A 25892-nucleotide genomic window follows, 5' to 3' on the forward strand; every position below is an offset into this window, starting at 1 on the left:
ACCTTGTTCTTTGCCTGCTGCCATCTTCTGCTTTTACTTTAAGCCTTCCCATTCTCATAGCCCTGCCTCTTTCTGACCATTCTTTCTTTCTTTTTTTAAGAACACAGGCAATGGAATAAACTATGTATTTTCAAATATCAGGCTGCCACTTAGCTGTGCTAACTTGAAAAAATTGCTTCAGTTGTTTCTCTTAAATGGGAATAAAATTTAGATCTGCGTCTCATTTCTTAAATGGAAAGAAAAATGAGATTTATACTTCAGGTTTGTTGTGTGGCTTAAACAAGACACTCGTGTAGAATGCCTAGGACAGTGTCTGGCACCGAGTAAGCACTTAATAGAGGTAAATGATGTTATTGTAAGTTTGTCAAGAGCAGAGGGGAGCAACCAGGTGTCAGAGTGGTCGATGCAAGCAATAAGCCAAAAGGAAAGCAACCCTCAAGTCTTTAATCATTTCCTCCACTGATATAAGTAAGAAGTATAAGTAAGAATTGAAACAGAAGAAAATGCTGACTCCCTGAATGTCCCATGTTTCCCTGTAGAGAAACGGGCTGGTGGATTGGGCAGATGTGAGGATCATCTCACTGCCCACGGAGCCCAGAACAAACGGCTCCTCCTGTTTTACAGTCTGGGGCGGAGGGTGAGAAAAAGGAGAGGGCTCCGAGTAGGAAAGTGCTGAATGCTGAGTCAGATGGAGGAAAAGGTCTTGGCGGCCTCCCCACCTCCCATGCGGTGAGACAGAGATCTTGGCCTGAAGGAGGGCTCCGATGGAGGAAACTGAGCTAGGAATGAAGCTGTGCTGAGAGCATGTCCACTGAGGGAGAGGGAGGGCCTGAGCTCTTGACTGCAAGTCCCTTCAGAGGCTGTGGTACACTGGCTGCAAACCACGTCTGGTGTGAGAGGGCAGTCTCCAGCCATGAGGACCCGCCAGGGAAAGCCTTTGTAATGTGTCTATGGTTGGGCCTGAAAGGACACATGTAGGATTTTGGCCATAGCCCAAATTCCTCGGGTTATTTGTTAATCTTCACACACACACACACACACACACACACACACACACACACTCACTCCACTTGTATAAAATCATTTGGAACAATGTAGATGCTACGGAGATTTTTATTGGGAAGAGAGTGTTACTTCACACAGCTAATAGGAAAAAAAGAATTTTTAGTGATTATTTTTTGGCCCCCAAGTTGGTTTTTTTTTCTTTTTTCTTTTTTTTTTTTCTCCTGCAAGTCTTTGATTTTTTTATTGTGCCAAATATGCGTAACATAAAATTTACCATCTTAATTATTTCTTCAGTGCACAGTCCAGTACTCTGAAGTATATTCACACAGTTGTGCAACCAATCTCCAGAAAGCTTTTCATCTTGCAAAACTAAAACTCTATACCCATTAAACTATTCCCTATTCTCCCTCCCCATCCCTGTAATGCTTTTTACACTACCTTCTAGCCTTGCTGATTCTTCCTTTTTTATTTGTTTTCAGCCTTGTTATGCAGAATGATTTCTCCTCTTCATCATTCCTAAGGCCCACCTTGGAATATCAAACTCTGCCTGGTCCACACACCCCCACCCCAGGTTAATGCGGCCCACCCTCCTTAGAAGAGACAAAGCTTTTACTCTAAGGATTCCCTTCAAAGTCTTGGCTATCCATTCTAAGTGGCTTATCAATTTTTCACAAACAAAAATGATGCTTGTCCCATAGGACTTCTAGAAATGAAATTTATTTTATTCCATTATAGAATGAAATTATAGGGACCAGGAATTCAGTGAGAAGACTACTGCCCTTATAATCACCTTTCTGGAGCAATCCCCAAAACCTTTGAACATGAAGTACATACATTCAGTATATCACATTTTCAAATGATTTTTTTTTTTTTTCTGGCTCTCTAGGTGATGTGTTGACATTCTTGGATTCTCACGTGGAATGTAACACTGGTTGGTTGGAACCTCTTCTGGAAAGGGTTTATTTAAGTAGAAAGAAAGTAGCCTGTCCAGTAATTGAGGTCATCAATGATAAGGATATGAGGTAATACTGTCATATTCCACAAGATACTTCTAAGCGAGTTTTTAACTAACAGCAGCAGAAAGTACTGGTTATATTCCTAAAATGCACATTTTTGCAAATCTAAGAAATACACAGTGCATCCATTTAAATAAATGGAAACACATAATAGATATCTTGGGATCAGAGAAGGTCAATCCAGTAATTTATTTGATCATCAAAATGCTTAACTCTTAATAGCAATAAATCCTAATACTCATTGTCCTGTTCTTTCCTCTTTCTATTCAGCTGTACCTGAACCCAGAAAATATTTATCTTCCTTAAGATTAGTTCATCTTTTAGTGGGAAATAATACATATGCTCCTAAATTGTTTTTTTTTTCCCTCAAAAGTAGTCAGAACATTATTAAATTTTCTTAGGAAAAAAAAAGTATGATGTTTTAATGCTAACAACTCATATATGTAACTCATACGGTACTTTTAAAAATCCCTGTTTTGATGTAGGAAGAAGAAATACAATTTGAGTATATTTTGTGCATATATGTATACAAGATATGTATATGCTCAAATATGTGTTTGGTATTTTCTTTAGATATATCCGTGAAAAAGATCAATATAACTTCTGGTAATCAAGTAACATTAAAAGAAAACACTTTGACTCTAAAAAAAAAAAAGTAAAGTATAAGTTAAAAACTAGCAATCAAGCCAGTTAGTCACTAATGTACTCATAAATTTGCTTGAAATGTTATTAAAAAGTTTGTAATAATCTAAAATCATTTGTGTAAGAACTTGTTTCATTCATTTGAACAAGACATGGTGTCAGGTTGCTTAAGTATATGTGTATGATCTCAGGTAGCACTTTTGTTTCTTTCCTGGATTAGTTACATGACAGTGGACAACTTTCAAAGAGGCATCTTTGTGTGGCCCATGAACTTTGGTTGGAGAACAATTCCTCCAGACGTTGTTGCAAAGAACAGAATTAAAGAAACAGATATAATAAGGTAAGTGTGTGAAATTTAAGATTAGAAAGCAATCGTGAATCTTTTTATAAAGGCATAGGAAGCAATTCCACAAATCACGTATTTCCTGTCATTCTGTAGACCATCAAGAATTACAGCTTTAGCCAATAGATGATCAAAAGCAAAGTTTTCCTAAGATATTACTTTCCCACTACCAAACCTCATTTTTTAAATGGTTAAGTGCACCTTATTCAGCCCTAAACCCAGAGAAATTCACTAATACTATTCCTGTTCCCTGGGATAGACAACTTAAGAAATATAAACTAATTGAATATGCTGCATAAACGCTGTATGAACACATATAATGTTAAAGCCAACATGAGTAAAAATTAGAAGAGTAAATAATAGTGGTAAAAGTATTATTGTAGGGGCGCCTGGGTGGCTCAGTTGGTTAAGCGACTGCCTTCGGCTCAGGTCATGATCCTGGAGTCCCAGGATCGAGTCCCGCATCGGGCTCCCTGCTCAGCAGGGAGTCTGCTTCTCCCTCTGACCCTCCTCCCTCTCATGCTCTCTGTCTCTCATTCTCTCTCTCTCAAATAAATAAATAAAATCTTTTTAAAAAAAAAAGTATTATTGTAATAATAGCTACCATTTGGGGCGCCTGGGTGGCTCAGTTGCTTAAGCGACTGCCTTCAGCTCAGGTCATGATCCTGGAGTCCCCGGATCGAGTCCCGCATTGGGCTCCCTGCTCAGCAGGGAGTCTCCTTCTCCCTCTGACCTTCCCCCCTCTCATGTGCTCTCTCTCATTCTCTCTCTCTCAAATAAATAAATAAAATCTTAAAAAAAAAATAATAGCTACCATTTGGATTTTCTTTTCAATTCTAATCCTACCCTTCCCATGGGAGCCAAATTCTGTGAATGAATTGAGAAATAGATACAGAAGGTGGATATGAATTTAAAGAGGGGCTTTATTGCTGGAGAAGCTGGATTTAAGATCACAGCTTAGACCTGAAGCCAAAGTGAACACTTCCCCCAGAGTCTAGACCTGCAGGACAAGCATGCAGCCAGCCTCAGGCAGAGCAACAGGGGTCCCCAAAGCCTTCCCAGTTGGAGAGAGAACTTGAGCAGACAAGTGTCAAGAGAAAGCCCCAGCCCAGACTGTGCATTGTAACATTATTTCTCAGAACTTAACCCTCAATACTGCATGCCTCATCCCTTGCTAGGTATGATGCCTTCAGAATTGATATTCCTAGCAAGTCAAATAGAAGTACTATCATTTATTAAGCACTGTGCATTTAAGCCTCTCTCTAACCCTAGGAGAGAGGTGGTAGTATTTTCATTGTGGAGATGAGGAAATTGAGCCTAAAAGAGGTAATTTTCCCAGGGATATACATCTAGTAAAAGAACAAATTGGGACTCAAACCCATATCTGCCTGCATTTAACACACTTACTCTGATCCCACATCTAAAGAACCTCTTTGCCTTTTTCAGACTCCCATTTTGAGAGTTAATGTAGTGATTGAGTTCAGATTATATTCCACATAACGTTAGGAAGAGAATGCATTCTGGATGGACTAGAAAGGACATTGAGCATTCAGACAGAATATGTACATAAATGATGGGGGAAGGGAAGTAGGTGTGGGGCAAGAATTACCTTATCCTTGACATTGCTTTGTACTCTAAACACAAGACAGGCTTTCCACACAAACCTTTCCACTGGCTCAATGGTAACCACCATGGGAAGGGATTACTGCCTTGTCTAGCTGCTGATTCAAGTGTAGTTTCTATCCCCCGTAATCTATAACAGTCGCGAATGCTCTGGAGTCTGACTCTTTGGATATAAATCTCAATTCTATTACTTCCTAATGGTGTGAGCTTTAAAAAGTCACTTAACCTCTCTGAATCTCTGTGTCCTCGTTTTTTGTTTGTTTGTTTGTTTGTTTTGCCTTAAGACTAATAGAAGGAGCTACCTCTATTATCTAAGAATTAAATCTGATTATATAACATGCTTTAAAAAGTGTTTGCCACATAATAAGCTGTCAATAAAAATCTGTCTACAGTTGAGGCAGTAGAGTGGAGTGAGAGATCATAGAGTCGAACTAGACCACCTAAACTGAACCCCCGAAGTACATCATACTAATCTGTGACCTTGGGAAAGTTCCTAACCGTTTCTGTGCTGTGGTTTCTTAATGGTACATACTTGCAGGATTTTCATAAAGTCTGAGATAATTACATACATAATACTTACAACAGTGTCTAGTACTCCCTTAGGACTATTAAAAAGGCATTGTTAAAAATAACCTATCTGAGGTATAGGTCTGTGATTCAACAGTCTTACACAATTCACAGTGCTCACCATAGCACATAGCCCAGACCTGTACCTCTGAAACAAATAATACATTAAATGTTAACAAAAAAAAAAAAAAAAGAAGAAGAAGAAGAAGATAGCAGGAGGGGAAGAATAAAGGGGGGGAAATCGGAGGGGGAGAGCCTGGTGATGGGTATTAAAGAGGGCATGTTCTGTGTGGAAAAAAAAAAAATAATAACCTATCTGGAGAGTTTGTGTCAGAGAGTAAAGGGCAAATAAGAATCCTACTTCCAGGCCCCAACTTTGCTGACCCTAATCAAGCTTTGCCACCATGAACTAGGGAACTGATGACTTCGGTGCTATTTGTGACTCCATTCCAAGACCTCCCCGTGCTTGGTAGCTATTTTAAAATATCTCTTAACTCCATCACAACTGCACAGGGGACCCACTCGAAATGTTGAATTCCCATGACAAGCAAGCTTAAAAAATCAAACATTTCTTTTTGTAGGTGCCCCGTCATGGCAGGTGGATTGTTTTCTATTGATAAAAATTACTTTTTTGAACTTGGAACATACGACCCTGGGCTTGATGTCTGGGGTGGAGAAAATATGGAGCTCTCATTCAAGGTATTACCAAGTGGTCCTCAAATCCTCTCTACAATTAAGACTTTATCATTTGGTTTCATTTTACTAATGTATAATCAGATATGGGACTGCCTCGGGGAGGAAATTCCACAGAAATTTAAGGGCCTCTAGATTAATGTTTTTGTATCCCAGATTAAATTTGGAAGAATCAATAGTTCTCACGAAATTTATTAGAATTCCCTAGTATTTTATAATCCTGTTTCTACATGTGACTTGGGAGAAATAACGCCTGCCATTCTGTATAAATGCTGTGGGATTCATGCTTCCCACAAAATATCTCTGGGAACGTTTTTCTAGTATATCTGAAGTAATGAAATCACTCAGTAATGGCTCACGTTAGATGTCACAAGGGACAGAAGTACAAAAAGTGCCTCTAGGGCAGGCCATCGACAGGCAATGGTGCAGCAACTTTGGACATCTCAGACAGTTCGGGTGTTTATAGTCATTGATCAACAGCTAAGAGAGCCTTGGCAGCAGCCAGAGTAAAGAGAATCCAAAAGTCAACTGCTTTCCTGAGGAGTGGGGTGGCATATAGTAAAAGGGGTATTACTTCGAGCTCATTTTCAAGTTGTGCTCCATAAGCCATATGGGTCATCCCAAGATGAGAAGGGCAAGTTGAAAACATGGAAATATACACTCCTTTCCCTGATGCAACCAAAACAGGAATCCATATTCCATATTTTATACTTTGGGATTCAGTGAGAATTTCTTTATAAAATAAGAAGATGTACACCGATGGGTAGGGAATAAAAATATATATATTTTACGAATCCTAAAATGGTCCACAGCAATGTACAAAACTAAATAAACCTGTTGAGTTTAATTTGAAACTATTGAAAAAAAACTACTTCAGACTGGGGGGAGGAGAGAGTGGTCACCAGGTCGTTCCTTGTCATTATTAACTGCCCATGATTTGCAGACATCATTTGATAATTGATGTTTATTATCATCCAGGTGTGGATGTGTGGTGGTGAAATTGAGATCATTCCTTGTTCCCGAGTGGGCCACATATTCAGAAATGACAATCCATACTCCTTCCCCAAAGACCGGATGAAGACAGTAGAGCGGAACTTGGTGCGGGTTGCTGAGGTCTGGCTTGATGAGTACAAGGACCTATTCTATGGCCATGGGGACCACCTCATAGACCAAGGGTTAGATGTTGGAAACCTCACTGAACAACAGGAACTTCGAAAGAAACTAAAATGCAAAAGTTTCAAATGGTACTTGGAGAATGTTTTTCCTGATCTGAAGGCTCCCATTGTGAGGGCTAATGGTGTGGTAAGTTCAAGCAGCAATTACATTCTGACTCCATAAAAATAAAGTTTAAAAACTCTTGAAAATGTGTGGAAAAGAATGAAGAATTACATTATAAGTAAATACTAAGTATGAGTGCAGATGAGACAGAGCATGGTTAAGGGATAAATATAGGTGAACTTGAGGGAGGCTTTTAAGCAGCCATGTTCATTGATTACTTCAGCCAATACCTACTGGGTATCAATAAACCAGATAGCATTTCAGAACTGGATTATAGGGTGATGTGTAAAGCAGACTTGATTCCTGTTTGTGGAGCTTGAAGTTGAGTAGGGAAAACAATGTACAAGTATGTAACATTTAAATAAAAAACAGAATGGCTCTCATTTAAGGAACTGGTCACAAGTGATGACTCCTTCTAAGCTAGAGTATTCAACCCTGAAGAGATGTTGAAGCCTAGGCCTGGAAGACAAGTGTCAGCGAAGCTCTAAAGGATCGAGTCTTAGGCAGAGGACGCCCTTGGTGCAAAAACTCTAAGATAGATGACTGTCCAGGCATTCGGGAACTGCCAAGAAGATGAATGTTGTCAAGGTGTGAAGGAGAGAAGAATGGCACCAAATGAAGGGGAGGAGGGAGGAAGAGTCAGGTTACATAGGTCCTTGTAGGCAAAGTAAGGATCCTTTCTTCCTTTCTTCTTTCCTTCCTTCTCATCCTTCCTTCCTTTTTCTTTCTTTCTTTCTTTTTTTCTTTCTTTCTTGCCCCCCCCCAAATATAAAAGGAGGTTATTGAGTAAGGTTAAACAATGGGACGACATGATTTAATTAGATTTTTACAGATTTCAAACACAGGTTGAAAATAAAAGAAATCATCAAATGATGACAGAAAATTCCAGGGCACAATGTAATGTACCAAAAGGGAAGAAACCAAGCTAAACAGGTTGGATGGAGTACAAAGCTAAGAACTAAAGCAAGAAAGCAGAGAACCTGGATGAAAGCCATTTCAAACCCATTCTGGGGGTGGGGCTTAATTTGAAGAGGATGGCAAGACATGAGGATATTTACCATAGAATAGGTTTAGAAGTGATTAGTCAAGCCTTGACCTAGAGCTCTTCCCCAGTCATGCATATTTTTAATCTGTTTTATTTTTTTCTCATTTATTTTTTATTTATAAATATTCCTGGCATTATTTCATTTTCTTTAAGAATTTTCTTTTTCTTCATGAAAGAGGTTCTCAGAGTTGACATCAGTAAGCCTGTTGTTCTAGGCCATGTTTGTTCAGTTCTCCCTAGGAAGTGAATTGCACAAACCAATCACTCTCCGCCTGGGAAATTTCCTGATGACAGGACTTAGTAGAGCCATTCTCCCCAACCGTATAGGGGAGATTCTGGAAGAGTATGAAAGAAAGGAAACGTAAAAATTCAACTGACAGACTACTATATGTCACCTGTTTGTATGTAACATAATATAGTATAAAATTGTCGTTTTTATAGGTCAAAAAAAAAATAGGAGCTATTTCTGGTAGTTCTCAACCTGGTGTTTTTTTTTCTAGGTAACTCGTTAGGAAGAATACCCCAGATTTATACCCTGTTCAAATAATGTGTCTGTAAAATAAACTTATATATATATATATTTTAATTCTAACTCCTGATTAAGAAAAAAAAGAAATTCTCAGCATAGTAATTTTTTTTCCTAACACAGGATCTCAGCAAGAGCATTACTGAACTTTAACCACCAGAGGGAACTAAAAAACTACCTTTTGCTTCCCCTGTGAGGTTAACTTGTATATGAGTTCCCATGAAATTTCTGAAGAGCTCTCCTGTAACAGCCTTCTGCTGATGCCTGAGCTATAATATATTAAAATGCAGAAAATATTTTTAAATGATTTTTTAAATTCTATTTGTTGCTTTCCTTAGACAAATTATAATCAAGGTATCATTTGCTCCCTTCTTAAATAACCAGTAGGGAGCATTATTACCAGTTTTAAAAAAAGATCTTTTTCCAGACATTTCAGACTAAGATTAACGCGACCATTATTTCGGACACACAGTTTTGAAAAGTCCCAAGAAAATAAACTCTACAACCTTTTGTTATTTGCTCCACATTTTCCCTTCTTTCAATCCTATTAGGATTTAATTTAAATCCAACGCAAGATTTTTTTGTTTCCTTTTCTTTTTTTATGAGAACATATCATATCTTTTTGAACCAAAAATATTTAATGAATGAAAGAACCTCACTAATAATGTCTTTATATTGGATTAGATGCTTAGTGAATAGCCTGTAGCCCAATGTTTAGTAATTCTGTGATGAACATGGGGAACTCCACCGCCTAAATTGGAAAGTGAAATAATTCAAAATGGGTAATTTAAAATGTATAGACTGCCTGATTTTTTTAAAAAGATTGAAATGGTTTACAATAAAAGCATAAATACGATTCCTTGAAAATAAAACGAGGATTCCATTTTTAAAACCATTCATAATGAGATAAAGAAAAACAACTCCTTAGGACTTCATAAATTATTTCTATGTGAAGAAAAGCAGTTTCTCCAGAAATTTCTGATAGGGTGGAAGGAAAACAAATCTTCAGAGAAAGCGGGGGAGCAGAAAGCAAGGGAAAGAAAAATTTTCTCCTTCCATCTAATGCTTTTCCATGCTTGGCAGAAGGGACTGTACAAAATAAATACAAAAAAATCGGTTAAACCAGGAGTTCCCTACACTGCTCTGGGCAATGTTAGTTGTGCTGCCGGAAATAGGATCCCAGGGCCAAATGTATTTGGCAGACACTCATGCTTCACTCCCTCTTACAGCAGAGAGCTAAACATTAACGTACTGGAGGTTCTGCGAGGTTCTGGAGCTGTACAACCTCTTTGGCTGCATTGAAGCCAGTTTTCCAAATGCGTGGGAAGACAGAATATTTTCTGAGTAATCCACAAATACAGAAGTTTATACTTATCTCTGTTAAAATCCAGAGAGCAATTGGAGCACATTTCCTTTCTTTAATCTCCAGGATTATCCTTCTTTCATGCATTTCTATTAAATCGCTTCTCTAAAGTTGATTCCTTCTGTGCGTCCTGACTGCTCCATTTCCTAATGGTGGATTATCTCCTCCCATATTTGTCACTCTATATTGTGAATAGAGTTTTCTTTGAAGATTTCTGATGGAAATTCTGTCCTTCTAGAGTTGTTTTACATGACAGCCACCCCAGAAGTAACCAACCTGGTACTATTTTTTTTCTAAGATTTTATTTATTTATTTGAGAGAGGGCACGAGTGAGGTGGGAGTGGGGTGAGGGGGGCAGAAGGAGAGGGAGAGGGAGAAGCAGACTCCCTGCTGAGCATGAGCCCTTTGCTGTGGGGCTTGGAATTGAGCAGATGTGGGGCTGGATCCCAGGACCCTGGGATCATGACCTGAGTCAAAGGCAGGCGCTTAACCAACTGAGCCACCCAGGCGCCCTCAACCTGGTACTATTTTTATGTCTGTCAAAGTTCCTATCCAATGGAAGTAGTATAAACTTACATCTCAAACCCAAATGAAGATCCATGTAAGGTTCAGATTCCCAAGGGAGACTCTAGTTTCCCTGTTGTCTCCCTGCGCTATGTACGGGGTAATTGTTTTTCCTGGGACACTGTTCTGCTGACGGTCTAATTCTTTCGTCGTCCATTTTTATGTGGAAGACTGCAGTTCCAACTCTCTCGCTCACTCATATTTTTTCTCCTGTCCTCACAATCTTGGTCCTTGCCTACCAGTAATTCCAATTTTCCCACTTGCTAAAGGACTTTGTTTTGTTTCATTTTCTGGTCCCTGAAGATGCCCCTGACTTTCTTGCAAGCTAAGTTATGCATGTAAAAGTGAGCACCCTGTTATGAAGGCTTACAGCTCTGAGCTACACAGCTGTATCTGACAATACCCCAGAGTTAGAGCTCTGTGTTGGGTACCACAGAGCAGGATGGGGCATAAATAGTGACCTTGCCAACAAAGACTTCACCACCTCCCAGCTCAGAAGGCTTTCCTGAGTGTAGACTTGACTCTACACAGCTCTTCTAGAAATCTAAGAAGTATAAATTGCACTATTAACTCACCAGCTCGTTAGCCTTGCCCAAGGTGTCAAAGGGGGCAAGGGAATCAACATTTTTCTGCATTAAATGGTGACTTATAGAAAGCTGCCTCCATATTTGACCCTGCAAATCCATTAAAAACCTGGGGGCCTGCCAGACGGTGCCTTTAAGTTTGGCTCTGTATTAGCTTTCATGACTTTCCTGTAATGAATTGTAGCTTGCCTGAGTCATTAGGAAGATTCTGACAGAGAATCAGCTGGAATCTGCTGTTCTTTGAAGGACTCAATTTATCTATGATTCAGTGCCTAAGCAGTGAAATAGCTTGAAGGGGTCAGCCAAGGAACAGAGCCTGTAACTGTTGGTTTGATTAAATTGCAAGTCTATGCATTGACTTTTAATGTATGCATCAGAAAAACTTGAGACAAGAAAACAACTACTTTTCATGCTACCTTTTGCTCATTTCCTATTCAGCATTCCAGGCAAGGGTTAATTAAAAGCTTCTGTTTGTTGGCTCTGTGGCTGAATCATAGGCCTAAATTGACAGATTGAAGCTGTACTTTAGCAAGATTACATTATGTCTCTGTTAGAGATAGCAACCAATAAAATCGTATAGTGCTAAGTAATGCTAAGCTATCAACTTAACTATCTTTTAACCTTATTATAGTTTTATAGTCTGTGCTTTCTGAATGTCTTGTTCTACTTTAAAATATTTTTTTTCTTAATGCATATTTTATATTTTGTTCCCTAGCTTATTAATGTGGCCTTGGGCAAATGCATTTCCATTGAAAACACCATAGCCACTTTGGAAGACTGTGATGCGAGCAGCAAGGTACGCCGGGCTGGGTTTCCTCTCTCATCATAGACACGGTTGATAGATTGCACAGGTGTACCTGATAAGTGCAGAGTATGGCACATTTACCACTCACTTGAAAACTTTATTTTTGCTGTACAAACAATAATTAATGTATAAATTTTTACATGATCATAAGGTTGGTGTTAAGACAGCCTGCCGCTAAATGTAAAGTTAGTGACCAAGGGAATAAAACTATGAGTACTGAAGTCCACCTACCAGGGACCCAGTTCTGGCTCTGTCACTTTCAAGTGTGTTACCTTTGCAAATCCTTTAACCTTTAGGTAAATAGCAGTTATAACAGCACCTACCCCTAAATCAGGTTTGAGGATCAAATTATGTCATACAGATGAAGCATGTAGAACAATATTTAACACTCAGTGCTCTGCAGATGTTCACTGTTATAATAATAAAGACAAAAAATGTGAAAAAAATAAAAAATTACATCTAAAGATAAAATAACAGAGGAAATAAAGGCAGAGCATATTTTTAAATAATCTAAGGGAGACATTTTATTCTGATTCAGTCCCCTCTCCCCCATTCTCCTACATATTGAGGGAATAATGCAAATTACATAATCCATGATCCATGGCGGAAAACCCTTCAGCAAATCTCTGACAAACTCAGAGCACAATGGTTAGGGGAGGAAGGAGGGCCAGGGAGAACAGAGCAGGGACTCTGCAGAGCTGGAGGTGAGTTCTGAGTGATGGTACCTCCCTCTTCAGCGAATGTTCCCCACCAATTCTCATTCTGTGCATATATTATTGGTTTCAATGACAAATAAAACTCATAAAAACATCAGTCCATGAGTAAAACTCAGCATCCTAAAGTTGTAGATCACTCTTTGGTAAAGAAATTATTTTGTGATGGAGAATCTAGGCTTCCCTCGGCTTACCTGTTTGCTTTAACTTAAAGATATTGCTTCTATTTCTGAGCACATCTCCTCTCTACCTCTTAATTCAAAGCTGAAAAGACATTTTTGTCCTCTGTTGCTATAATTCAGCTATGGATTGTAAACTTGAGGCTGAGGGAGCTCTTTCTTAATTAGGAAAGAAAGGAGGCAGAGGGACGAGAAAAGTGTCAAAAATCATTTGAAAGATACAACTCATATTAACAATTCAAAGAGGAAATAAAGTCATAAATTACAAAATAAAACTACAAGTAGTCCAAATTATATGAAAGTAAAGTATTATTTCATTCAGCCCTTCAAGACTCATTCTTCTCGTGCTTTTCTGTGCCTGATTAACCAGTATTTTATCTGAAGACCCAAGTTGTGGTCTGGATAACCATTGAGTCTCTCAGGGGGGATGCTGGGAGGCGAAAGTATGAATATGCAGCCCCTGCTTTCCACAAACCCCATCTCCCTTGTTGTCTTATTACTCATTTTAAGCTTGTAGTTTGTTTGAATAATAAAAAGTAAAGGGACTTGGAGGGAGGTAACTTATTTTGGCAGAATTAACGAAGCTTAATACCAAGCCAGTTTATAGCATTCATCCAAAAAAAGCTCAAAAGGAACAAAGCCCGAGGATTGAACCACCAAGCCTTATCCTTCACTTTACCTAAAAAGTCCCCTTAGCTATTAACCTTTCAACCAGCTGAGATGTCCCTTTTAAAGGTAATGTCTAGCTTCTCTTAGTAGCCACATAACTTCCTTATATTATGACATGAGACCATGCTTCTCAAATTTTAATGTGCACACAAATCACCTGGAAAGTTTGTTACAATACAGATTTCTGATTCAAGAGGTTCATGGTAGGCTGAGATTCAGGCTGTTCCAACCAGCTCCCAGGTGATGCTGATGTTGGTCCAGAGACTACCCTTTGAGTGGTGAGGTCTAACTCAATGACATACTTGATAATTTAAGTTAAATCTCAATTACATTACAAATTATTCACTAGGTAAAAGCATTTAGATAAATTTTACCAGCAGTCTATTTTTTTTTTTTTTTATGTTCACATTGGTGCAAAACAACAAACTTCCCACAGACCCACAGACTTAGAATAAATTGATCAGGCAGGTAGTACCAGGGTATAAATAACTGGATGAAATACTTACAAAAACTGAAAACATGGTTCCGTTGCCTGATTTAGACATTGGCAACTCCCCCAAACTGGACTTCTCCAAGAGTAGTTCTTATGAACTAGGGGATGCTAGTAAAGCAGAACCTGATGATTCTTTCTGCTATCAGCATAGAAAGATTTTTAACCTTTCTTACAATAGAAACGTTTTTTAGCCTTAAGAAAGATTTTTTTAACCTTTCCTACAACGCCTCTAGGAGTCTGGTAATCTGGATAGTCTTAAACAAAGAAGCATAATAATTTCCACCAAAGTAATTTAGGACTGTGATTTGGATCTCCTTATAGCCCTAATGGCTACGGATGGTTTGAATGTTCCACTACTTCAAGCACCAGGCTTGTCTGGGATTCAGAACACCTGAAATGACCTCTATTTGTAGACATATACTAACTGTACTCAGTAATTTTTATTACTGCAACTCACATTTATTGAGGGCTTGCTGTGTGCTAAACACTTAACAGTCATTACCTCAACTCTCTGAGATATACCCTATTGCTATCCAACTTCAAAATGATAAAAATGAAATTAGATATGGTAATAATCTGCCCATGCTGTCAGAATTGAAAGTGGCAATACCAGGATTTGGGTACAAAACATTTGATCAAAGTGCCTATATACTTAACCACTGCTAACGAAAGTGCTTGGCAAAGCCCCTACCTGTGTTTGCTGCCTGAAGTGACCTTCTCCTTGTTCATTTCCCGACAGCTTCAACAATTTAATTACACCTGGCTAAGACTTATTAAACATGGAGAATGGTGCTTAGCTCCCGTGCCTGATACGGGGGCTCTGAGGCTGCACCCTTGTGATAACAGAAACAAAGGGCTAAGATGGCTGCATAAATCAACATCAGTCTTTCATCCAGAACTGGTAAGCAAACTATGTGTACCTCTTCCTTATTGCAAATCCAACTTCCAGTTAAGTGGGACATAAAACTCTCATTGTCCGCGTCTTCATTCAGAAGCTTTCAATGTGTTTGTGGCAAAAGAGGCAGCGTTAATAGTTCATACAGAGAGATAAATGGATAGTTTTGCAAATTGTCAAGTCCTTTTTTTTCTTTCACAAAACTTATTTCAAATCTGTTATTTTAAATATAAGCCACCTGTTTCTTTGGTTATATGGCTATCAGCATCTTTGTTTCTGTAAGCCATTTGCTTCAGTCAACTAACAATGCCAAAAATCATGCTTATAGGCTAGAACTTGTTCTCACTGGTTACCAGAGAAGCCCTTAGGGAGAGTATATGGGGAAAGAAAGAAGCAGTATGCTTCCTACAAGCTTTGCACTTTAGTATGACTCTGCTTTTCAGCATTCTGCCTCCTTTCCATAAAGGGAGACTTTTTCTCACACACACACCCCCTCGTTCCCAGAGACCTGGGCCTTAACAGGTGTTGGAGGCAGCTCCCTGCTGCTTGTAGGAGCTGACAGTGTGTCGCGTGCACCTGCTGACATCACATGCAGTGACATCACCCGGGTAGCTTGAAACCAGCCATGATGGGAGGATTTCTGTAAACCCATGCTCCTAATCCCGGGATGTTTTTCTAGAGATCCAGTTGTAAATATTTATCAGACCACACCTGCTATATCCTATGTACTCTCAAAGTCCTGATAGGTTTTCCCAATTTTATTTTAACAAGATACAAAGTCATAAGTTTTGGTGTAAGATCCTGGAGTGACAAAAATAATTTCAGGCCAACCTTTTTAAATTTTCTATTATCTCACTAGCAACTGATCACCAGATCCACAAAATGCACTGGATATATGAAGACCATCATTTTGCTCAGGGTTGTCCCCAAAGTAAGCACTCCCCCCGCCCTTGAAATGCCTCCATTTCTTTTGATTTCACAACCAGTGACTACTCCCTTCATGGCATTTTTCTTCCTACTTGGGGTCAAAATCAGGGCTTGAGCAACATAGTTCCCAATCTTCCTCTCTTTCAATCTTCTCTGTTATGTTTCAATTTCTTCTGGGCATTTTTTTTTCTCTTTAGTGATAATGACTATTATTCAGTTATTAAGAAAAATTAGGAATTACTAGTGTACCAGTTACTAATTTTATGTTGCATAGTGTTGGAAAAATCCATAAACATCTATCAGATATTACCTTCTGCTTCCTTGACCTTATGCCAAAGAAAGCTGGAGGTGGGGCCAGGGGTGAGAAAGGATGAGAATGAGAACACATTTTTCATCTCCAGAAATGAATCTGTTACCAGAAAAAAAAAATTCACGCTATGAGAAAATGTTTAGGAGTAAGCAGCCCTTAAATCACATACGTCTTATTTATAAACTGCGTTGGCCCCATTGAGAACTTCAGCCTTCATTAGCTGATTTTTATATAGGCTTAATTTTGGACCCTATAAGTGGTAAGCCAATTTGTAAAGAGAGTAATTTAATTAAGATGGCAAAATTCGATGTTTCCCAATCCTGTTTGTGCCTATGAATTTGTAGCATGTCACACTGCTGCCTTCTACCTTAAGTTCCCCTTTCCATGCTGCTAGACGTCATGGAGATTAATATGTTGACAATAGTATTCCTTATTTTTTCAGTATTTTGGTAATTTTCATACTAAACCTCCTGAGTCATCCAAGGCTTGTTAAGTCTTGAAAAAAGAAATGGAGAAAAAGACTGAATAACGGGAACATGTCTCTCCCTTTAGCATTAGGAATTGAGAGCTTCCTAGAAGGAAATAGGGTAACAGTGAGTTTGATCCTGAATACCAATGAATTGTTAAAATTATACATTTCTAATCTGCATTTAAAAGATATTCTCTAGGCCAGCCCACCCCAAATGCTGTGGATTATAGATACCTAAGAGGAAATTGTTTCATAGGTAGCTCCTAGATACTGTGACATGGAATGACCCTCCACCACTGGTCCCTTCATCAAGTGTCCTTAGGTTGGGGACGAGTTATTCAACTACCTCTTTACAATCCACTGGCAGAATGTTGTAGATAATCCAGGATGATTTTGCTCAAGGCTAACTCTTTTACAAAACCTTGAGCATACTCAAACATTATATTTCCAAAGCCCTACAAGGATGACAATGGTTTTGTAGGAACATCTTTAAAATAAACTATTATGAAGTCACCCCTATTTGGTGTATTTTTTCAAATATTTCAAAACAATATGTATATAATTAAGATTATCTTTGTCATAGTCATGGAAAAATTGAGAGGATTAATAGGTGAAAAAATTATAAAGCCATGAGCAAGCTATTATTTCTAGGATATTCAGTAAATATTAACCAATAATAAAACTCCTCTGAAATACCTTTGACTTTTTTCTAATTACATCTGGATTTTCTGGACATCAGGCATTACGTACTATCAGATATTATGGTGGGTAGCTTATAAATAAATATACATCATTTCTAGCACTTTGTATTCCAAGTTTGAATTCTAAGGTATGAACTTAATTAAAAAATTAACTGACTCACTTTTTGTGATGGCTGTTTTTTCATGATCACCATCAATTAGAAAGCCATCATCCATCAAATATAGTAAATGCCATATGGAATAATTTCCTCTAAACAATATAGTTATCAGACCCATCATCAGAAAATAAATTCCTCCCTGAAGATGTTGTAAAAGTCTTAAAAGCCTTGTAGCTTTAAGAGGAGAGAAGTTAGTTTGAGATGGAGACAAATTTAATATAGTCCAAAGACTGTGTTCACATTGTTAGTTTAGTTCAGAAGAATTCCTAAGGAATCAAAAATATAATTATCTTTTTTTTTTACTAGTTTTCATTTCTTTATATTTCGGTTGTCAAATTCACTCTGTGGCTCATTCCGAGATTCCCCTTTCTTTCCAGGTGAATCACATTGTTTTTGGGAACTATCATCAGTTGTTATGCTTAGAAGGAAATGTTTCTCAGAAGATCCTGAAAGTCTCTGCTTGTGACCCAGAAAAGCAATACCAAAAGTGGAAATTTGAAAAATATTATGAAGACTAAAGAACAACTAACACTTTTATCTAGTAAACCCATTAGACACTGTGAAAATGACAGTGGATGTGGTGACTGTATTTCTCCATGGTAGTTTACATTTTCAAAATTAAGGGCATTTGAATAGGAGATTTAAAAACCCACAGTATTTGAGAAACCAAAAGTGAGCTCAGGGAAACAACCTAACATTGAATTGGAGTCCATCTTCAGCTCTAGGTGGCCTTTTGAATTGCATGCTTCCTGCCCTGTGCTGGATGGACCTCAGCCTGCCAACTTCCCCATGCAATCAAACAGGTAACAGGAAATACAGGAAATGAAGCCAAAAGTACTTGAGGAAGTACAATGATATTCATGATGACTGAGTTTGATAATAACCAGCTCTTTTGGCCCACAAGTAGGTATAATCAATGAGAACCTATTCTTTTATTTATTTATTTTTTTTAATTCAAAAAATTACTTGAGTTCCTATAGCAAAAAGGCCTCAGAAACACACAGCTGTCATCTTGGTGAAGTCCCTCCCAGCTACATGCCTGTTCATCTAACAGTATCGTATCATACTCCTCAATGATAAGACTTTGATCTAGATGATTACATAATGGTTTTTTGTTTTTTGTTGGTTTTTTTCCCCCCAGTCTGAGTCAGTGGAAAAAAACTTTAAGTGAGAAAGTCAAATGGTTATTCAGTTCTAGATACAGACATTGTTTCAATTCATTTTGTGCCAAAAGAAGAGTAGTGCTAGTAACTTCCTAGACTTAAGTGGATATTAAAAAAGAAAAAAAAAAAAAAGGCAAAGAAAGAGAGGCTGGGTCACAATGCACTGTAGTTACCAAAAATACACTAAAGATACACTTAAAAACACTGTAATGTAAGACCAAATAAGAGGAGCTGAAACAAAGCAGCAATAGAGCACTGAAAAATATTAAAGATTTATATAAAATATGACTTTAGATTTAACAGCATTCACCGGGATGAAGTAAGCTACAAGTAAGCTCTAAAAGATTTCAAAGTAGAAGTAAAATGAAGTAAATATAATGAAAGGGGAAGAGAAAGAGGTAAGCAACCCTCTGGAAGAGAGTTAAGAAAAAAATTGACCTAGACTTGGCCAGAAAAGAAAAGGAGTCTGGTACCTCTGTGAGGTGGGGGTGGGAGATAAGGCCGTGGATGTGGGCCTAATGATTACACTGATAAATTTGGGGAAAAGTCCAATAGTTCTTCAATCCACACTGAATTCTTAACCTTACGCATGTCAGTATTTAGGCATACCAGAAGAGATTCTAGAAATCCTAACATCCTTTGTATTGATTTTTGGTAAGAAAATTGATGCCCAGAAAACATATTACCTGTCTAAGACTCCCACACCAGTTAGTGAGAGATGAGGATTCAAATTTGGATCTCCAGAGACAGGGCTCAATGCACTGCCCCAGGCCGCTGACCTAAACAAATCTGTTTCACAGTATTCTTAAGAAAGAGAGACATAAACCTTTTTGCAGGCATTGGGTCTCTGGAGGAAAACCATGCTATATGCTTGTTAATATAAAAACAAAGCTTTGTTCAATTGAGCTGATGGTTAAACTGGGCATCTTTAGTTCTGACTTCCTATTTAAAATTTAATTTTATCTCCCAATTAATTGCACAAAAGCAGAGCTATAGCTATGACTCAGAAGGGAAACAATTCTGCCTATTTGCATCGTATTTAAGATGTTTTATTCAGATAATTGACACTGCAGATGAGATAAGAGAATGACTAGAAAATGAGATAATTCTTTTCAAAACAGAGCCATATGGGGGATAAAACACAAGTCAGTTGCCAAAGGACTAACTGAGTTGCTGACCAAACTGAATATGCTGAGTGCCTCATGCAATTCTTTGTGTAACTGCAAAAATCTTGAAAGGTTTTTTTGCCCCCAGTCTGAAGACTCTTTTTATTCAAAAACAGTTTCCACAAAACACATCAAGTCTATTCAGAAAAAGACAATTATGGTTTGGAAACACTTACCTTTGGACATACGAGTGAAAGAAATTTGAATGTTTTTCACAAAAATCTTCTACAGTCTGTTCAGTGTATGCTCTTCCTGACTTCACCTTGACATAATACAAAGCTATACTGGAATCTATATTGTCAATATAGCAAAGGATTGTTTTCATGCATGACATATTTGTTCTTGGAAAGAATTTTAAAAAGAGCTTTTACCATGTATTTACTCAACTACTCTAAGATGCAAGGAACTAATCATTAATTGGAAATCTTATAGGCCTAAACTTCAGAGTATTGACTAATTGTGAAATCCACCAACACTTTTTATTTTTATTTTTTTAATTACCTCCTTTTTTATTTTTTATTTTTATTTTTTTATGCTTTTTTTTATTATGTTATGTTAATCCCCATACATTACATCATTAGTTTTTGATGTAGTGTTCCATGATTCATTGTTTGCGTATAACACCCAGTGCTCCATGCAGAACGTGCCCTCTTTAATACCCATCACCAGGCTAACCCATCCCCCCACCCCCCCAATGAAACTGGACCATTTCCTTACACCACACACAAAAATAGACTCAAAATGGTTGAAAGACCTCAATGTGAGACAGGAGTCCATCAAAATCCTGAAGGAGAACACAGGCAGCAATCTCTTCGACCTCAGCCGCAGCAACTTCTTCCTAGAAACATTGCCAAAGGCAAGGGAAGCAAGGGCAAAAATGAACTATTGGGACTTCATCAAGATTAAAAGCTTTTGCACAGCAAAAGAAACAGTCAATAAAACCAAAAGACAACTGACAGAATGGGAGAAGGTATTTGTAAATGACATATCAGCTAAAGGGCTAGTATCCAAAACCTATAAAGAACTTATGGAACTGAACACCCAAAGAACAAATGATCCAATCAAGAAATGGGCAGAAGACATGAACAGACATTTCTGCAAAGAAGACATCCAAATGGCCAACAGACACATGAAAAAGTGCTCAACATCGCTCGGCATCAGGGAAATCCAAATCCAAACCTCAGTGAGATACCACCTCACACCAGTCAGAATGGCTAAAATTAACAAGTCAGGAAACGACAGATGTTGGTGAGGATGTGGAGAAAGGGGCACCCTCCTCCACTGTTGGTGGGAATGCCAGCTCGTGCAGCCACTACCAACACTTTCTAAAGCATTACCCCTCTATATTTTGTTTTCAGAAGACTGTAATAAATGTGTAAATGCTACTAGGCCTCTGGCACTTCTAGTGAGAAACCCCTGAGTGGGACACATTAGGGTCCTATTCAACTCTAAATTCTTCAGTAGGAGGCTATGTTATGGGGAGACTTCAGAGTTTTCCTTGGGTTGGCTTAAGTCATTGCCTTTTCTTAGAGAAGTGTCTATACATTTTGTTACTTTAAACACAAGCATAGTTTTGATATTTTACAGGACTTATTTGATCAAAAACTAACTTACCAGACCATCTGAGTGCTTCTGAACCTTTTGGTTCCTTTCTCTTTTTCAACAGTTACCCAGAGCTTCTCCCTGAAGGATGACACAGCTGTTGTTGGTACAACCATGTTTTATCACCAGCATCAAATTTGCTCAATTCCGCTTGCTGACATTCAATCAGCTGTCATTCACAGGGCCAAAAACCACCATATGCCATAATCATAATGTATTGTTAGCTTTCCACAACTAATTTGGAAAATTCTCTTAGCTTTGAAAACACCTTGCTTATAGTATTGCCTTAGGGATTGTAGAGGAGCAAAGATACCAGTTATAGTGTATAGGAATTCAAATTCTCCAGTCAACCTTGAATTTATGACTGGTTTAGGATGATTTTCAAGGGGTTCTCATGCAAGAGAGTGGGGTTGAGGCTGGCCAGATAGTACCATCTTTATTTGTTTTAACAACTTTAACTTCCATGTTCAAACACAGAAAAGAAATTACGCCTCACATGAGGATCCCAGTATCTTTGATACAAACAAGGAATTTACAGGGAATAAAGGGAAAACAGATGAGAACTGATTATCTTTGAGTACGTACCATGTGCTAGGCACCGACTGTACCCCATCTCACTGTTGTACACAACTCAGTGAATTAGGTCTTACTCTCCTCATTATATGATGGCTGAGAGGTATTATCTAAGATCATCCCACTAGTAAGAGATTAAAATCTGGTTTCCATTCTATCTGGCTGAGAAAAAAGAAGAAGAGGAAGAAAAGAGTCTCTTTGACGGCAACATGTTGCTATGATTTTTTTTTTTTTTTTTCTTTAAGCAGGGCAGTCAACCTGGGTGGGCTCAATTAAAATCCCTTCATTGTGAAGTCAAACGTCTTAGATCTCCCTTGGCTGTGATATAGAAGCTGCACCTTTTCTTTTAACTGAAATGTAGGCTTAAGGTTAGCTATCCCCACCTGCTTTGCAGTTGTCTATCTCCTTGACTTCATGCAGGACATATTCTTTTCCACTTCCTATAATAAATATGAGGAGAAGCAGACATAGAGAAATTGCTTCCCTGTAAATAATACTGCCAACTCTTTCTTCCCCCAACCATTAATCAAAGCTGACAGATTGCCCAATTTCAACAGAGATGGGAAGTAAAACATTGAAGAGTCCTTTAATTTAAAATAAAAACTAAAGCCTGTAACTTTTACTTCATTGTGTGGATGGTCACCATAGTGCTTTTACAACTTTTGTGTAGGTTATTCAAAAATTGCTATGAGCCATGTGCCTTGAAATGAAGAAAGGAACACTAACCAAAGCTAATATACAAAATATTTATTTTTGGCAAATAGCCATTCCATGGAAAAGTTTGAGTAAGCTATGTAAAGTATTAAATACTCCTGATGAGGTTTAATGGATGGTATTTCAGGTAGGTGTTGGCACCTAACAGAAAGGGAAAAAAAAATCCCATCACAATAAGCAGATTCAATGCCTCTGTTTTCAACCTAATAGGTCAACTAGTAGTTACCATTCCAATAGGGTCTCTTTGCAAGTTTATGTGAATCATTGCTTTGCAAAAACATACAGGAAAGTTCTCATTTTTCAACAAATAGATCAACTAATAATATGGAGAGTTTCTGATGATGACAGTTGCCATTAAATAAGTAACAAATAATATATTTGAAAAGAGGGGCTTTCTATTTTATTATTGATTGATTGGTATTTACCAGTTCAAGGATATTAGTCATAAATATCTATATAAATAAAACCTTTATATTAGATATAAAAACTAATTTTTTGAGGACCTAGATTATCTTTACTTGACCAAAAACATATCGATCTTTGTAAATATATATGTATACATACATATATATCCATATAGGTAAATATGTGTATATATTCATATGTGTGTGTGTGTGTGTGTATATATATATGAGTCTCTATATTGTGCTTTGAAGTGGGAGAAAATAAGACCAAGAATTCCTGCTTATAAATATAAAGAAAACTATGAATGTTTTTGGATATTTTTAATTATTTTAAGTGCACAACTTTGCATCTGGCCTTCTGGACAAAAGTATCTCCAGTGGTCTTTCACTCTGGGTATCATTTTCCATACTTGAAGGGAGTAGCCAAATTCTAAATTATCAAGATGCTTGTCATTCATTTTGGATTATGCACATGCCTTAATTCTCCTCCTTCAAACAACTGCCCAGATGTTGCTAATTTTACACATATTAGCTATCAGAGGTGGACAGAAAAATAAGAGAAGGCAAAGGTCAAATTAGTGAATTTTCTTATTGATTACCTAAAAACTTCTGTTAATAGGAGAATGAGATTGAAACAATGGAATATAAAGGAATTTGGAGTTAATTTGAACATTTTGAAGTACCCAATTTTTCAGCCTCTACTAACTGAAGTTATTATAAAGAAGGAATCAAATATGTAATTTTAAGTCACTAACTAAAAATTCAGATTACTTTCCAAATTCATTTCCAAAACTCTCCCACACTGTCAGTTGATTACCAGGTACTGTCCTTTGATTTTGTAGTTTGCCTTGTATCTGTTGGGTGATTTCTGCTGTTGATTACTACCCATGACACTGTGTTTATGTTAATTGTATAGCTTAGTCACCTCATGTTCCTCATGAGCTGTATACACATTTTGGTATTCATATTTATTTTGTTACTGTCTGATATTTTAATATTGGCAAATGTTTGCTATAACTTCTGATATTACTTTTTATAGCCCTCTTGTTTTTATAGAGCAGTGAAAGTTAAGCCTTTAAAAGTAGTTGCCTTTCTCATATGGTCAAACATATTTCTTCTTTATGATACTCTGGTGCTTCATCTTTTTCCATAATTCTCTATTATTACTTATTTTAAATGCTTTTCCTATCACTTTGAAAAATTAGATGTCCGTTCTTCATTTGAAAATGTGCCAAAAGTACTACCCCATGTAAATATGTGAAACAATTACTATAAAAGTGTCAGCATGGTTTAAATGTATTACCTTGATGGCTATAAAGATATATATATGTTTTTCAAGTTGTTGGAGTTAAAGTGTATCTAAAACAAGAGCTCAGTTCCTATAAAAATAATACAAATTTTTCATGAACATTACATACCAACCTACCAGAAATTCTTTTTGCAATTGTGTATACAATCATTTTAAGACCTTTTTGAAATAGTGCTTTTTGAATTTAAATAAGGTGTTCTCTTGATTTCTAAAGCGGCATTTCTTAATGGTCTTTAATAGCTGCTGATATGCAAGGGTTCTTCCTACATTTTAAAGGGCAGTGAAAGAAAATAAATTCTAGACACCAAAAACAAGGACACAAACTTTTATTGAGAGCAAGCCAGACACAGCAGTTCTTTATTTAAATTGTAGACAGATGATAGATAGAGTCTGACATATTCCATGTCTTCCAGTGTGGCATTATATGAAAGGTAAATTTTATATTGACAAATAAATAGAGCTTTTATTGATTCCTGTTCACCCCAAAACTAAGAAAAATTAAAAGTCATGTAAGAAATAGCAACATTCTGGGGTGCCTGGGTGGCTCAGTCATTAAGCATCTGCCTTCGGCTCAGGTCATGATCCCGGGGTCCTGGGATCGAGCCCTGAATCGGGCTCCCTGCTCCGCAGGAAGCCTGCTTCTCCCTCTCCCACTCCCCCTGCTTGTGTTCCCTCTCTCACTGTGTCTCTCTCTGTCAAATAAATAAATAAAATTAAAAAAAAAAAAAGAAATAGCCACATTCTCACAAGAAATCAATTCTCCCTCCTAACATGTACCAGAGTCCTTCTTCCATCCACCCCTGAACCTTGAATCACAAAAGCAGTAAATCTTCCAGTATAGTTACCAATTTGTGTTCTACCTTGTCTTGTAAGAGTGTCTAATATGTTAAATATCCCTCATGAAATCAGAACCATACCCTTGCCTTTCCTAGGCTATAAAGAATCAAATAGTCACCTAGCCCCATCAATGTTACTTATGATCACTTAACTCTGTGGCCTTAGTGTAAGATGGCAGCACAGGGCAATGGGCATTAATGTCAAAGAGCAGTTTCCCGTGCTCTTTCGTAGCTACACTGCCTCATCCATAAGCACTAAGCATTTGCTCATTGAACATACCCTGATAAAGTCTTTGTTGACAAAATCTTTCATATTTGGTTAATTATATGGTAAGAGCACAAAGCTAAAAAGGCCAGGGTTACTATGTGTTGGATCCCCATAAGATCCAGTTGCTTGGCCATGTCACACCATAGACCACTCAGCTCACTCAAATTCCACAGGAATTCAACACTTCTGCTGGAACAATTAGAAATAAAGGTTCTGTTGATGGTAGGTTAACAATATGCTCCTATTCCATGATGGATAATAAAAGACCGTGCATTGAAGCTAAGTAGAA

At 37.6% G+C, this 25892-nt stretch overlaps 1 protein-coding gene across 1 annotated transcript in view; it reads left to right on the forward strand.

Moving 5' to 3' along the window:
* Positions 1-18086, forward strand: part of GALNT5 (polypeptide N-acetylgalactosaminyltransferase 5) — a 42635-nt gene extending 24549 nt beyond the window's left edge. Inside the window, exons 4-10 of the mRNA XM_021703275.1 lie at positions 1892-2027; positions 2884-3003; positions 5778-5895; positions 6868-7191; positions 11965-12045; positions 14848-15009; positions 17946-18086. Coding sequence (XP_021558950.1) covers positions 1892-2027; positions 2884-3003; positions 5778-5895; positions 6868-7191; positions 11965-12045; positions 14848-15009; positions 17946-18086 — 1082 coding nt within the window. The remainder of the gene's footprint in view (positions 1-1891; positions 2028-2883; positions 3004-5777; positions 5896-6867; positions 7192-11964; positions 12046-14847; positions 15010-17945) is intronic.
* The last annotated feature ends 7806 nt before the right edge of the window (positions 18087-25892 follow it).

The sequence above is a fragment of the Neomonachus schauinslandi genome, chromosome 3, assembly GCF_002201575.2.
Source record: "Neomonachus schauinslandi chromosome 3, ASM220157v2, whole genome shotgun sequence".
Taxonomy (NCBI): domain Eukaryota; kingdom Metazoa; phylum Chordata; class Mammalia; order Carnivora; family Phocidae; genus Neomonachus; species Neomonachus schauinslandi.